We start from the raw sequence: 16475 nt of genomic DNA, 5'->3' as shown, positions 1-16475 counted from the left end.
GTATTCCCTGCTTTCTAATGTTCTAAATAATATTAAAATAATTTGTGACGTTCAACTGGAAGTCTGATATTTTTATATCTTGCTACAATGTTAAATTATTCATTAAGTATTTGTATGACGCCTTTTGCATAGATCTGTTTTTGGTTATTGATGTCTTTAGACCTCAAACTTGTTGTATAAAATGATTTGTACGTTGATATTAGGCTCCCCGCTAGTACAGCGGTATGTCTCCGGATTTACACCGCTAAAATCAGGGGTTCGATTTCCCTCGGTGGGCTGAGCAGATAGCCCTTTGTGGCTTTGCTATACGAAAAAAAAACACACACACACACACCTTGATATTATCTGAATCTTTATGAGAGTTTACTTTTGTTCTAAATATTTTCTGGATCTTGCTATAGTTTAATATTATTAGTACATTCTAATTTGTTTAGTTATATTACAGTTTATTATGTATATTATACCTCGTCATCTTGGGTTTTGTTCAAATAATAATCTCTGGTGGGCAGACTCAGGCCTCCTTGGTCTACCTGGAGAATGTTTTGGCTAGAATTTCTCTCATCTACTCCCACACCCCACGAAAAAAGACCTCCCCGATTGTACGTATTGTGAATTAGCTCCAGAGTGTTCTGGAAATTCCATCGGTTAACGTCAAAATTTCCAGTAATGTTCCAACCTCCGATCTAAAAGTAAATATATGTTACTTAAATTTTTGTCGGAAGAAGTTGAATACAAAAGAATACTCTATATAATGTAATTCAACTAATAAAGGTAAACTGTAACACACATCAAATTAATGCCCTCACAAAAACAAGTTGGTTCCATAACATTATGTTATTAAAAATGAATCTTACGTCAATTTATTAACATAGTGGTAAAATATATATGGTAATTCAGATTAATTCCCCATGTAATTTCAAATATAACCTTGAAGTTGGTTTTATTTCTTAAAGAAATTAATATTAATCTTGTGTCTAAAACATAACAATATACAAGTTAAAACTTAACATTCATTATTACCATCTATTACCAAAATGGAAGCACACACACACACAGTAATGGAAATCTCCAAAACGTAAGTAAATGTTATAAATACATTTGTTTACTTTGTTGTTCGAATAATTATTTTGTGTTCATCGAAAAATGGTAACTTTTGATCTTAGTGGGAAACCAACTGAGCCACTGAAAGAAAGTTTAAAATAAGTAAAAACGTCAATATTTTTATCTTCTAATCTTACGATAAAGCTAATTATTTTTCAAAGGTTGGCATTAAACCTTAAACACTTAAAACATGTAAGCTTATTAATACTAAGGCATCATAAGATGTGTGTTCTGTTTTAATCAATGGAGTGGATTGTTAATCAAGGAAAAAGCAGGAAACGTAAAGTGTATTTGTTTATCACTGCTGAGAACCCTCGTGTAAAATAGTTCACGTTTACGGACTAAAATAAAAACAGCAATGCTCGTTTTACTTAGAGACAGAGTGCTGTTTCATGTAATAAGTCATGCTTCTACTGGTGGCTTTCGTAACGGTTTACTGACAAGCAAAAGATGCACTTACACAAAACGCATCTTTTTTCTAAAGGAAATTCACGTGAAGTTAACTAATCACAGGGAAAAAGTGCTGGTCCATGTCTTACGTCTGGTGTGTTTGTCCAAACAGCCCTCGGCTTTAATAACAATCTAAAGGTCGTATCAAGGTTTCAATATCAAAAGGTAATTTTTCGTCTTTTTTTGCTATAGAAAATCTTTAACGTAAGATACAAAAGTGGTATTTCATTTAATATGTTCTTGTTTCATTGGAGAATCAATGATGCATGATGTGCTATTCCGTGTGATATGCTTGTTTCTCAAAGATATCCTAGTGATGTTTTAATAATAATCGAAAGGTGATCGTCTGTATAACACGTCCTTTGCCCTCAGGTAATCCTTGTGAGGTTTTAATGTTAGACAAAGGGCGGTTCTACTTTGCAAGATATATTATTTATTGTAAAAATGCTTATACATTTTAATAACAAAGGGTGCAGCTCACTGTAATACGCATTGTTTCCCAAGGCAAACCTCGTGAAGCTATGGTGTTAGCTCAAATATTCTGTAGTGCGTGATAGGTCTTCTTCGTTAGAAAAATCCTTAATAGGTTTAGTATAAGCAATTACGTGACATTATATATTTATATCCAGTTTTTTCAAACATTCTCTTAAAGTTTTAATCTCAACTGAAAGGTAATGTCAGTTGTAACAGGACTTAGTTATTAAGAAAACCATCAAGGGGTTTTAATGTCACCTAAATATACTATTTCAAGTGATACATCTTATTTCTTGAGATAATTGTGAGGCACGAAGTGGTACTTTGTGTAATATCTCTTGTTTCTCCTGGCAATCCTATTAGTTTCAAAGAGATGGAAAAGTGATATTGGTGTAATATACCTCGAACAGGCAAAAAAATATTATTTCTTGTACCACGTTTTTCTTTCCACGTTAAATATCAGTTACAGTGTTGTTTTGTGTAATAAGTTTTATTTTTTGAGAACATATCTATGCGACTTTAATGTTATCCGAAAAGTTTTCTTCCTCCACGAACTCCTAGTGAGAATTTAATGACAAACAAGATCTGCTGTTTCATCCGGTACGTCTTGTTTCTTTGGAAAACTCTCACGATGTTTTAATGCAACAAAAAAGTGTTTTTGATTGTCTTATTTCTTGGAAAATCCTAGAGAGTTTGTAATGGCAGTTGAAAGATGGTGTTTCATGTAATAAGATATAATTTTTTACTCCAGGCAGTTATTGTTTTTTTCTTTATAAAGGATATGACATCAAGCAAAAGTTCAATGTGAAGCATCTTGTTTTATATAGTTCTTTTGAAGATGTAACTGCAGTGAAAAAATATTGTTTTCTGTAATATTTTATTTTCCAGACAATTCACGCAAGATTTTAAACGCAGAGAAAAATTATTGTTCTATGTATACATCCAAGTTTTACAGGCAATCCTCGTAAGAATTTAATGATAGAGAACAATGTGTAATACGTTATGCTTTCTCAGATAATACGCACTCGTTACATTTTCATGTTAACTTGAACATTCTTTCGTTTGTTAGGTAAGGCGTTGTTAGGCTCTGCTAGCGTGAAAATCGTCGTAAAGCTCATTGTCATAAGGTTTTAGTGTAAGCTAACACCTGATGCTTCATTTAACGTACCTTGCTTTTTGGCGTAGTAAGGTTTTAATCTATATAAAACAAACGTCAATACATACCTCAGAACGACTGGTATGGGTATTAACACTTTTACTAATAAAGCAGAGAACAACGTTTCGACCTTCCTACGTCATTTTCAGTTTAACAAAGAGGTTGTGTTGTTTGAATCTGGTTTCCATTTTACTGCTTGTTTCTCTGATATACAGATCGTGGCAGTTGTTACATTGTATTTTATAAATAATGTTGGTGTTGTGTTTGTCAATGTAGTTTTCACATAGTATGGACCTTAGTTTTGTACCTAGTTTTTAAATAAATTTTGGATTTACTAGAATGTTGTGCTTGTTATAAGTTTTCTCCACATGTTTGTTATATTTTCGCTGATGTCAGGAACATATGGTATGCAGTAGTGTAAGGTTTTGTAGTTTGTTGTATCTTGGGATAGTTCCATTTCAACAGTTTTTGGAGGAAATGTGTTGATGAAGTGTTGTTTACTTTGTTGATTTCATCGTTAATTTTATCAGGTAAACATAGTTTTGTGGCTATGTTTATTTGGTTTCTTTTGTTTTGATTCATATACTGAGTCCCAGTATGGGTGATACTTCTGTGGATTTCTGTTTTGAATTGTGTATCGGTTTTTGTGATCTTGAAGTTGAGAACTGCTGTTTGGTTGTTTTGTTTTTTTTCGTGTTCACAGGTGAACTTAATGTTGGGATGTATAGAGTTAACGTGATTGAAAAAACAAAGTGTGTGTTCTGTAGAAGTTAATCCAGCAATTGTACCATCAACATACCTGTACCAGTATAGTGGTGGGTGTAAGGCTGAATTGATCGCTTGAGATTTAGTCTGTGTCATAAAAATGTTGGCCAGAACTGGTGACACGGGATTCCCCATACTTAGGCCATTTATTTGTGAGTAGTTTTGGACATTGAACATAAAGTCACTTCAAGTGGATTTCTGGTCATCACGAAACGTCAATATATATATATATATTTGTGTGTGTGTGTGTGTGTTTGTATCTTATACGTTTCCAGATTTCTCGGTCAGCCAACATAAAATCTGACAAAGCAATCCAGAATTACACGAAGGAGTTTAGACATCCATCTAATTTCGGAAAGCCTACCAAATTGGTACAACACGTCACAGTGATATAGGATGACATGAGGAAAGTCATAATGGAGGTTTGGACCCTGCGTCTAATTTCACATTTATAAAATTCATGAAAACAGTATATCTTTCTTTTCAGTATCGGTACCTTTATATATTTGTGTTGCACTTTTAATGTTTATTATGTTAATAAAAAACATAGAAACACAATTTTCAATCCTTTGTTACAAACGAGTTTTATTTCACCAGTCTAACGGACGGGTATTTCAGTTAGTTTAAGATAAAATATGGTGTTCTCTATATGTATTATTCCTCCCTAAAAATCTCGCGAGATTTTAATGGCAGCCATAAAATCATATTAGATGTATTACGATTTGTCAGTCATGCAAAGTACCGTGAGGTTGTAATGAAAGGCAACGGGTAGTATTTCATGTAATACGAATTATTTTTGGAGAAACTTTTTACGAGATAAAGTTCCATGTAATACATCTTATTTTCCCAAGAAAGTCCTAGTGAGGGTATAATGTAACCTAAAGGGTAGCGTTCCAACTAATACGTCTTATAATTGGAGAAACTATTTAATATAGAATGCTGTTTCAAGTAATACGTCTAATGTTTGGGGAAATTCCTTCTGAAAGTTTAATATAGCTTAAAGCGTAGCAGTCCAAGTAATAGTTCTTATTATTGGAGAAATTCTTTGTGAGGGTTTAATGTAGCCCATAGAATATTGTTCCAAGTAATGTATTATTTTTGTAAAACTCTTTTGTAAGGGTTCGGTGTAGTCTAAAGGGTTGTGTTCCAACGAGCACTTCTTGTTTTTGAGAAAATGTCTAGTAAGGTTTTAAGGTCATGACTCATGAGGATTGTATTGTTCTTTGTAATGTGTTTTGTATATCAAGACAATTCTTGTTGTATTTTAAGTTCAGCTGAAAGGTATTGTGTGTTTTTATTTTCCGCGTAATCCTTGTGCGGTATAATGGCTGAAAAACAAAGATACCGTTATTTTATAATAGTATCTTAATTTCCAGGCAACACTCGCATATTTTTAATAACACGCAAAAATCACGAACGGTTTTTTAAAATGCTCTTCTATGTTATATATTGTGTACACGTTTTTTTTCTTTAAAATATCGTCTTGAGGTTTTAATATCAACAAAAAGACGCTATTCTGTTGTAATGTATCTTAATTTTTAGAATGTCAATCGAAAGGTGTCATTCTTAGTAATACATCTTGTTTGATATGGCAATCCTCGTGAGGAGCTAATAAGAGAAAAAAGGATGGCGTTCCATGTAATACATCTTGTTTTCCTAGACAGTCCTCACTTGATTTCAATGTGAACCAAGACTGTTGTTCTGTGTAACATATTTTGTTTTTACGGATATCCTCTTGTGATTTTAGTACGAAGTAAAATATATCATTCTGTGTAATACGGCTTATCTCCTCAGTCAGCACTCGTACGCTTTGAATAAAGGCAAAATGTGCTGTGCGTGTGATAAATATGCCATGTTTATCGAAGCAGTTTTCGATATACTGGTTTCGAGGTTTTTATTACAATGGAATAATACTGTGCCATTGTGAAACATTTTTCTAAAGCAAAATATGTCTAATGGTAGGGATTATGTCTTCCTGATAGGAACGTGATATGCTACTTACTTGCTTTATGAAATCCAAAAGAGGCTGTGCTCCGAGTTCTTCCATTGTTTCATTTTTATCAAGACATGAATAATAATAAATACGAGCTTTTTTCTCGGCTTCGCTTTTGAGTCCTATAGTCTCGTCCTCTAAAATGTAAAACAAAAAAGCAAAAAAAAACAACAGACGATAGATTTCAGAAAACTTTTAACAATTTTCTGATATTCAGTGTATGATAAAATGAAAAAGGAATAAAAGACAGAAATCCATCTGTAACTAATGTTGAGGTATCTTTGACTTGTTTAAAATTCTGGATTTACAAAAGCATTTTCAATGTGTCACAATAACTTAAAGGCTGCGTTCACATTTCTTTTGGTAGCAATATACAAAACTGGAGCTGAATTAAAGGAAATAACGGGAATTCAATTTGAAACTTAACACCTGCTTCTTACTAATTCACTTATTTGTTTGAGTTAACGCAAATCTACACAACACACTTACTGTGTTCTACCCCTCACGTGGAATCGAAACTCTATTTTCACCATTGTAATTCAGTAAACTTACCACTCACTATACTGGACGATATTAACTTACTAGCAATAAACGATTCTATACTGATAAAAGATTATATAACTAATATAATGAATTCAGCAGCATTATTACTTATATCTTAAAACTGAAACCAAAGTAACTGGAGACTTCGAGATTATTTGCCTTACTGCTATTTGATAATGGCATTACATAGGAAAAATATAGGAAAAATAATACTTTACAATATTTTGCCATAGGTTCAAATCAAACTATTGAAAGAATTTGTTTGAACCGTTAATTGTGTTTTAATAATGTTTTTAATGATTTCCTTTCTGTAATAAACCACTACAAAACAATTACGAGGATATACTGTAAATATATATTTGTTTATTGTTAGATGTTACAATGATCTTGTGCTTCGTCATAACAGAGCACTACAATATTTACCTAAAACATTCTTCATTATCAACTGGTTTTCTTGCCATAATTTTCCGAATGTTCCCCAGATGGATTTACCTTCTGGTATTGGATTGGATCTGACCCATCCTCCGCAGGCATACTGATAGAAATCGTCACAAGGATTGATGGTGGAATCCATAGCATTGATGATAGAACTTGCAACAGTCACACATGCTGGAGTGACACAGTATGGTGGGTTTCCTAGTGCAGATGAAACAAAACAGGTTGATACAAAAAAAAAAGAATCAGCTTTTTGTCATACTTCATCTAACTGACAAAAAGGTAAAGAAACGTTTTGGTATCTTGAAAAGAAGACTGTTCTTAAATGTTGGTGACGGTAATCATGTTTTCCATCATTGTCGTCTTTTAACTTGTTAAGGACGAAAAGATGAAAAAAGGATAAAAGTTCAGTTATACTTAAAAGATAAGAAATGGTTTTCGTGATACTAAGTCAATAATAAGTCAATACGTCAAATTAATCGTTTTTCGATTGGATAAAAATATACAATTATTGATTTTGATTGCTGAGTCCTTGGGATAAAATTTCTGATTTCTAATCTATTAAATATGTTTCTCTTACTCGAGGCCTGGCATGGCCAGGTGGTTAATGCACACGACTCGTTATCCAAGGGTCGCGGGCTCGAATCCCCGTCACACAAAACACGCTCGCCCTTTCAGCCATGGGAGCGTTATTATGTGAAGGCCAATCCCACTATTTGTTGGTAAAAGAGTAGCCCAAAAGTTGGCGGCGGGTAGTGATGACTAACTGCCTTCCCTCTAGTCTAACACTGCAAAATTAGGAACGCTTAGCGCAGACAGCCCTCGTGTAGCTTTGCGAGAAATAGAAGCCAAAGTCTTAAAAGTAGCTTAAAGTTGTAATATAATTTCAGTTATTGCTCGAAATCCCCCTCGGTGGGCTCAGCAGATAAGCCCGATGTGGCTTTGCTATAATAAAACACAAACAAACACATACACACATGCTTGAAATTATTCTGGTATGTTTCATATCTGCTACGAGATTTCCATCATGTGAAATGTCTTTATCTGCAGTAGATGTATTTTCACATTTCCTATTTATCATATAAAATAACAGTATTGTTCTTCATTTCTGACACAGGCATTTGTGTCTAATTTCGTTCACTTACGACCATGTTCAGCCTTGTTCATGTTTTATATAAAAAGATATTTTCTCTGAGTTGTGGCTTTGACGACTTATCAGATGTTAGATTCACAGAGATGCCAACTATTTCAAATGACTGAGTGTAATGATTGTAGACAGAGCGCTTTATCATTTGCAGCTACTAGACCTGACCAATGTCTCTAAGCTGTTTATTATTATATTATTATAATAACTATTATTATTTATTACTGCTAAAAATTGCTCATTTATGACTGTGTTTTGTGTATTTGCTAAATAAATTAAAAAAATTATTTTGAAATTATGTCTTATTTAGTTCAGAGTAACAAACATACTGGTAAAACAACATTGAACATGTACAAACAGTAAGCAGAAAAAGCCTTTGTGTATGGACTAGTTTATATCATGTTTATGACACTTATTGTAATAGTTTTGCAGCTGTTGCAGCCTTTGCTTTCATGAGAATGTCTCTGGATGGTTGGTAGTTATAACAACATTGTCCATTTGATTGCATACACATCTTGTGTGTTATAATACTGCTCAAAACTGAGGTGCTCAAGTTTGGTCTGAACTTGCTTTTGTTTTTAGTCACTAAACTAAACATCCTTTCACTGTCAGCATTATAGTGGAAGATTGTAAGAATTCCAAGTATAACCCTACACAGAAAGTCATACTTCTAGTTGCCATTTCCAATCTTAACTGTAGACAGTTGAACCTAAAACATGTCAACATTCAACTGAAGAACAGTTTCTGAGAAAGTATCAGTTTGATAGTTCAAATACTGCCCTTTCAACTCGTCAATAGTGTCGTGCTCATGTGTATTGACAAGGACAGGATACCTGTCTGTGAAGAAGCGTAGAGAAGATAAATCTTTGCTGACTTTCAGTTTTGGATCAGCAACCTCTTCGTGAATCAGAAGTTCATCATTTAGAGGGAAATGTTTCATCATGTAACTTGTAGCTGCAATATAGTATTTCTTGACACTGGTGTAGAAGCTGATCAGGTCCAGGTCCTTTTCATATTTAACAATGTATTCCTTGGCAGCATTTCCAACAGAAATTGCCTCATCAGATTTGTGTAAGGAATCATTGTTGTAGTTAAGTTCAGTGATGTTGCCTTCAAGATATTCTGCTTGATGTATCTGACAAGTATATTTTAACTTGTGTAATTAGAGTTCTATGCATAATGTGTATGCAAGGTTCTTCTTTTTGCAGTATCAAATTGGCTTGCTCAAATAGAGGAATTGCAGACTGAAGAAAAAGACAAAATAACAAGCTCATTTTGTTGTCCAAGAAAACTGTTAACTTATCTAACTTGCTCTGCGCATAACTTTTCTCAGTTACTTCCTTGCTAGCTTTCGTTTTCTCCTCTTTTTTCATTGATTGTCTCTTCTTTAGTTCAAGGTCAGACTGCCTAAATATATATTGAGTTCTATCAAATGTTTCTTTGTCTGCTTTTGGAGACTGTTGTCTTGTGTCCCTGTGTGGCTGAGAGGATGTTTTGACTGTGTCCCTGTGCGGCTGGAAGGGTGTCTTGACTGTGCCCCTGTGTGGCTGAGAGGATATTCTAACTGTTAAAGTCTTGCTGCCTGACTGAGCTGCACGTTTAGATCTTTTTGAATCTAGTTTTTCCTTTTCACAGAGAAAATACTTCTTCAATGGCTTCCACATGTCAAATATTCTGTTGAGGCACACCCCAAGTGATAGCCATCTTGTGTTAACAAGTTGTAGAATTTTTCTTGTTGAAACTCTTTGAAATGTTGTTTTCTGCTTGCACTTTTGTCCAGAAAATTCTAGACATCTGTCAATATATCAGAAACTTGGCAGGGCAGTTCTCTGAAAGCTTTCTGGGCAGCAATATTCATGAGGTGACAGGCACAGCCCATGAAGTAAATGCTAGGCTGTCGTCTTGAGATTTGTTCCATCACACCTTTACCTATACCAGACATAACTGAGGCATTGTCTGAAGAAAAACTAAGACAGTTTTCCCATGGAATTTTTCTCCTTGGCAGTTCGTGGTCTAAAAGCTTGAAAACATTCTTTCCCGTTGAAGCTTCTTTCCATTCCACCATTGTCAAAAGAGAAACTTTTTTCCAAGCAAAGGGTCAAGATATCGTACAACCACTGGATACAGTTTTGAGTCATCCATCCGTGGCTAAACTGTAAACACTGTTAGTAAGTATGCTTGAAATCATTTTGTCATTTTCACAACCCAACATTTGTACAATGGCTGTAGTTTTGGTTCTAGCACAGCCATATGTTTTCGCTATATCAGAGTATGGGATCATTTTTCTGAATAGATGTCCTGCATGATCGGCTACAGCTTGGGGTAAATTATGTGCAATGACGAATTGCGTGAACATCACTTCTGCATTTATGGTTTCATATTCTAAATTCTTACATATAAATGTCGTTATCTGCATCGTTTTTGTCTTCGCCTCGGCCTTTTGTTGGTGAGATGCCGATTTTGTATGTCTGGAACAATCGTTTATCCCACCATGCGCCACAGAAAAATCGATGTGACAAACTGTACAAAACGCATGACTGTCACTGACTTTTGATGCAATGACCGGATATTTTGCACTATACTCTTTCCTAAATTTTTGATTCACAGTTTTAGTCCTTTTAGATTTGCCTGAAACAAGACAATCTGGTGAACGAGGCCTCTTTTTTTCCATCTTTTGAACGATCGTATTGGTGTTTCTATGCCGCTTAGAAAACGAGAAATACCCATGTACGCGAACGCTTATTGGTTGACAAGCACTGATGACGTAACTATGGATTCTCCCACGTACCCAGTATGGAGAAGCACCGCACTCAAACTATTGGTAGACGTCGCAGATACAAATATTTTTTATTATTTCAAGCACAAACATGATTATCGCAAGTAGCCATTTGGACTATGTCTTTTATTTATTATCAAAATTTATTTGTATCTCCCTAAAAATTTTCTTTTCACCCCTTTCAAGCCCTGGGGGAACAATTTATCTCTTTATTGTATAGGCCTATATAATATATAAAAATTTGTGAGTTGCAACAAGTCGTAATATTTGTCTGTATGAGCGTATAGTCGTAATGTATACACCAAAATCGTAATGATTACGTTCAAATCGTAATGGTTGGCATCTCTGGATTCAGTTTGTCTCGACAATAACACTTCACTCGACCTGTCTTCAGATATTTTGATATATAAATATGTATGTATTAACAGTGATTCACATTTCTGGTATTAATTTAGGAGGAAGTTTTGGTTAAACATTTACTTTCTTATTTGATATTTTGTATCTAAGGCTTACGAAAATTCAGTGATTTAGTTGGTAAAGTAGTGAATGTTCTTATTGTGATGATATTATTAAGATCTTTGTAATTAGATTAATTTGTTTGTTTGTTTTTGAATTTCACACAAAGCTACTCGAGGGCTATCTGTGCTAGCCGTCCCTAATTTAGCAGTGTAAGACTAGTGGAAGGCAGCTAGTCATCACCACCCACCGCCAAATCTTGGGCTACTCTTTTACCAACGAATAGTGGGATTGACCGTCACATTATAACGCCCCCACGGCTAAAAGGGCGAGCATGTTTGGCGCGACGGGGATGCGAACCCGCGACCCTCAGATTACGAGTCGCACACCTTAAATTAGGCCATGCCGGGCCTAATTAGATTAATATATCAGTTATTCTTTAAAATAAACTATACATTAATTTCTTACATAAGCATAGGAATAGAAACATAGGGAAAGTTTTAGTTCAACACTCTCATAATGCTTCATTATCGTTACATTTCTCATTGTTAACTTCTCTTATTTCACATAAATTATTCTGTTAATTAAACAGAACCTAGTTGTTCTTCTGGTATTGTTGAATAATTACATTTCGAAAAGAATAATTATTATAACAGACACAGGTGCCCTCTGTCTATGCAATAAATTATTGAATGTTAAATAAACAAACACGCTTAACACAATAAAACTGCCCAGGGCTTTAAAATTATCAGTACCACAAAATCACTGATGAAATATAGTTAATGTTATTTAATTATTTTATTTTCTCTGTACGCCTCCAGGTAGCACAACCGCTTGTTTACAGACTTACAACCCGAGAAACCGTTAAGCTTTCTGCCTTGTCAAAAACAAAACACAGTAGTTTTTGCTATAGTTCCATTACGCATGGCGTAGATGTTGAGTTAGATATATGTTTACTTACCAAGGACAGAGTAATGTTACGATGAACTAACTTTAATAACATTTTTTAAAGAATAACAAAGTGTTGCTGGTTTAATTTTTATATCGATAATATCAATAAAGGTGAAAACGTGTTATGATACCTTTTGTCATTGCAACATTGTAATCTGCGTCCTTAGTTTATTTGTCTTTACAGTATAACAAACCCTATTTGTTCTGGCATTGTTGGTCGAAAATATCTTACAGGATAGGACGAAACGTGTTATAAGCTCTCTTTTTTTCTGATGTTAAAATTAATAAAAATATACATATACATAGACACATAAACACACACGTATATATATATGTTTGCTTAATTAGTTTTTATTTTCTTTAGTAAAATAAACTTACCATTTTTGGATGTGTAGCTTTGATTTCCAGAGGTGACATGAACAACTTTTAGTGACGGTGGCTGAGAACGGGCGTCCAAGATGGCTGACAAAATTATTACTACTAATAATAAAAGAAGCGATAAAACCATCAGTGATTTTTCCAAAGGGGAAGATCTTTGCCAAAAATTTTGTTTACGATGAGGGTAGCGTACATTAGGTAATCCATCCACAATGCCCCCACGGCTACCCCTAAACCCCACACCTCCTGCCATGGGTGCATCTGCTGGCACACTGTTGGTGCTACTCGTTTCATCTTCTTCAAACTCTGTTCTCTTATAGCGGGGCATCTGCAAATAAAGTACAGACAGTTTGGATTCTGCGTTAATACTTTGACAAGCTATAACAAAAGTTAATGCTCTAACAAGCTATAACAAAAGTTAATACTATGACAAGCTATAACAAAAGTTAATGCTCTAACAAGCTATAACAAAAGTTAATACTATGACAAGCTATAACAAAACAATATTTCGTTCTGTGCTCAAGAACGTTTTAGAGCAAAGCCCTATAGCTAGAGAAAAAGTTATTTTACATTTTCTGTCTTGTTCAGGGGAGTTTTGGATCCTTGATAAAAATAAGTTTTTATCTTTAGCTACTGCACACAAGCTGAAGGATAATTCGAAGGTCGCTAGATGTAACAGGATCGGTACAAAATGTGTACGTGTGGGCGTATATGTTAGGTTAGTTGAATAGAGTTTTGACAATGTTCATTGAAACCTCGTTATAATCACCGTTTTGTATTACCAATGTAGCAAGCCTAATAACACAGACATCTGTAATTACAGACGACCGGCGAGGAGAACTGCATTTTTTTAACCAATACTTAATCCTATACAGATTTTTTAACTTGAAGTTTCTGCGAAGTGCATCTTGTGGAAAGAAAAACCTAGTAGAGTTTTATGTATAAGCGAAGTCGATTCCACGGTTTACCAGCATAAAGCAAAAATGCGAATATATGTTTACTTCCATATTTAATATGTTGACTTATTCTTTCTTGTTCATAAGTTCTGACATGATTTAGGCCCGGCATGGCCAAGCGTGTTAAGGCGTCGACTCGTAATCTGAGGGTCGCGGGTTCGCATCCGCGTCGCGCCAAACATGCTCGCCCTCCCAGCCGTGGGAGCGATATAATGTGTCGGTCAATCCCACTATTCGTTGGTAAAAGAGTAGCCCAAGAGTTGGCGGTGGGTGGTGATGACTAGCTGCCTTCCCTCTAGTCTTACACTGCTAAATTAGGGACGGCTAGTACAGATAGCCCTCGAGTAGCTTTGTGCGAAATTCAAAACAAACAAACTGACACGATTTTATAAGGTCTTTGTTCACCATTAATATTGTTTTTATATAAGTTACTTTTCAGATAAGAGAAGAACCTTCAAGTTTGTAAAACTCTACTGATTTATAAACCTATGAAAAATAAGTTAGAAGCAAAACTCCTAAGATATGAATATTAACCAGTAAATGTAGACTGATCACAGCGATCGGTAATAAAACCGTTCTCAGATCTTGAAATTAGTATTTTCAGGAAGGTTTGTTTTGGAATTTCGCGCAAAGCTACACGAGGGCTGTCTGCGCTAGCCGTCCCCAATTTAGCAGTGTAAGACTAGAGGGAAGGCAGCTAGTCATCAACACTCACCGCCAACTCTTGGGCTACTCTTTTACCAACGAATAGTGGGATTGACCATCACGTTATAACGGCTCCACGGCTGAAAAGGCGAGCATGTTTGGTGTGACGAGGATTCGAACCCGCGACCCTGGGACAAGGAGTTGAATGTCTTAACCCACCCGGCCATGCCGGGCCTTCAGGAAAGGAAACGTGTTTGGTTTCCAAACTCACACGTGAGCTTAATTTTTGGATTTTTTGTACTTAGACAGTCCATAAAACAAATTTTGAAATATAAAAGGTATTATGTCAATAGGTTTGAAGTCAATTATTGAACGAAGTTATTCCGTAGTTTACCGTAAATACATTTTACACAAAACTGCCAATAGTTAGAAAAGCAAATAATTTGATTGAAGCTGTCCTCCATGAAACTCACTGCGAGATTTGTTTCATTAAGAACAGAACAAGGTGCTTTGAAGAATGCTTTGAAGGATATATAACTGATAGTATTTGCGTCCGTGGTTAAGTTTGTCGCTTTATTCACTGGTATGATAGTATAGAGTGAAGAAAGAGGGAAAATTATAAAACAACACTTGTCACATTCTAAGTGAAACTTCTTCGAGACAATAGACATAAGTGGTGTAGTCTCCTAACGGGTTTTAGGTAAACTATATATTAGGCAAAGTTTGAGCCTGAAAGTCTACTTTTTCCAAAATATCATTATAAACAATATTGTTCTTTAAACACCGAATAATTAGTTTGTTTCGCATGTGTAAGTTGGTCAAAACAAAATCTCCCTTTATTAATTGTACCAGTGGCAATTAAAATAAAATTAGTTTTGTGGATATTAGCAATGCCATTCGCAATGATAATATATTTAATTTGTTTAGACGTGTGATGATTGTAATCTTTTTTTTTTGTAATTCGAATTCACCTGAAATCTAATATATATATAAAGTTAAGCCTGACACACGAGTCTGGAAAACAGATTAACTACGCATATTAAATTTATTGCTGACGGGTTCTTCTTTAGTAGTTCAGATTGCGCAATAAAATCGACTTTTACAAGTTTATTTGGTGGTCAAGCAAAATATCCAAACCTCCTGCAAGCGTCTGTAGGATTAAAACAGAATGTTAAAGATAACATCCTGGTGACTGAGAAATAACAGCTACTATCCTTATAAATATGGTTTGTTTTTTTGTTTGAAATTAAGCACAAAGCTACACAATAGGGTATCTGTGCACTTTCTGCCCACCACGGGTATTGAAACCCAGTTTCTCACGGCGTGAGTTCGCACATATACCGCTGTGCCACCGAGGGTTACACATATAGTAAAAGCTTTTCATATGTTTTGATCTGGCACAATTGAATGGAATAAATTGTTTTTCAAAGTGGTTTATCACGAGCTGAGGGTTAATAAAACTTATAGTTTTTATAGGCTAAGAACAAAACAATGAGTTATTTCTTTCGTTTTGTTTTTCTCAGTTTAATTTACAAATAAAGATATATCAGTTGCTTTATGTGCTCTTTTGAGTGGTTGATGTGAATTTATAATTTAAGAAATTTGTGTACAGCATTTGCACACTTATGATGAACATTATGATGTTCAATTGTGAACATATGTATTTTAGTAGCATGTATCCGTTATGACGTTCATACATTATCGTACTATACCACAGTTTGAATCTTAAGTAACGAACTGCGCTATTGGAGTTATTAATCTCATATAGTAATGAAACTGCACGTTATAGTAATGTGCTTTACTAGCAATGAATCCCACAAAGTAACATATCTCATGTATAAATTTTTCGTAACATTGTGTTGTATCAGTTTGGTGTAATAAAATGTTCAGACTAATACGTATTCCAGAATTATATTTCTAAATTATTAACATGCATCAAAGTCAGTTTTCTCAGTGTTTGTCAAATAATAACGATATGCTACATTACAGTTATCGTTGATGTATGATATCAAAGATGCAGTGAGAGTTAATCAGTGATGTCGAGAAACCCACTTGTTGAGACATTTATATGCAAAAACGGCTCGTTTGGGTTGAGAAAATATTTTACATAGAAGAGCGAACAACGTTTCGACCTTCTTCGGTCATCGTCAGGTTCACAGGGTTAATAAAACTTATAGTTATTATAGGCTAAGAACAAAACAATGAGTTATTTCTTTCATTTTGTTTTTCTCAGTTTATTTTACAAATAAAGA

At 34.6% G+C, this 16475-nt stretch overlaps 1 protein-coding gene across 5 annotated transcripts in view; it reads right to left on the bottom strand.

Moving 5' to 3' along the window:
* The window catches only part of Nep3 (M13 family metallopeptidase neprilysin 3), a 107220-nt gene that overhangs the window by 28242 nt on the left and 62503 nt on the right, over positions 1–16475 (bottom strand). For 4 of the 5 annotated variants that reach the window (XM_076450522.1, XM_076450521.1, XM_076450525.1 and 1 more), the window contains 4 exons: positions 12623–12950; positions 6906–7118; positions 5949–6076; positions 465–683 (listed from right to left, as the gene is read on the bottom strand). In XM_076450522.1, coding sequence (XP_076306637.1) covers positions 465–683; positions 5949–6076; positions 6906–7118; positions 12623–12950 — 888 coding nt within the window. Of the gene's footprint in view, positions 1–464; positions 684–5948; positions 6077–6905; positions 7119–12622; positions 12951–13192; positions 13324–16475 lie in introns of those variants that run through there. The other variant, XM_076450524.1, reaches the window with a different exon arrangement.

Source organism: Tachypleus tridentatus, chromosome 8 (genome assembly GCF_004210375.1).
Source record: "Tachypleus tridentatus isolate NWPU-2018 chromosome 8, ASM421037v1, whole genome shotgun sequence".
Taxonomy (NCBI): domain Eukaryota; kingdom Metazoa; phylum Arthropoda; class Merostomata; order Xiphosura; family Limulidae; genus Tachypleus; species Tachypleus tridentatus.
The sequence above is the reverse complement of the archived record's forward strand: the minus strand, read 5'-3'. Positions and strand labels throughout refer to the sequence as shown.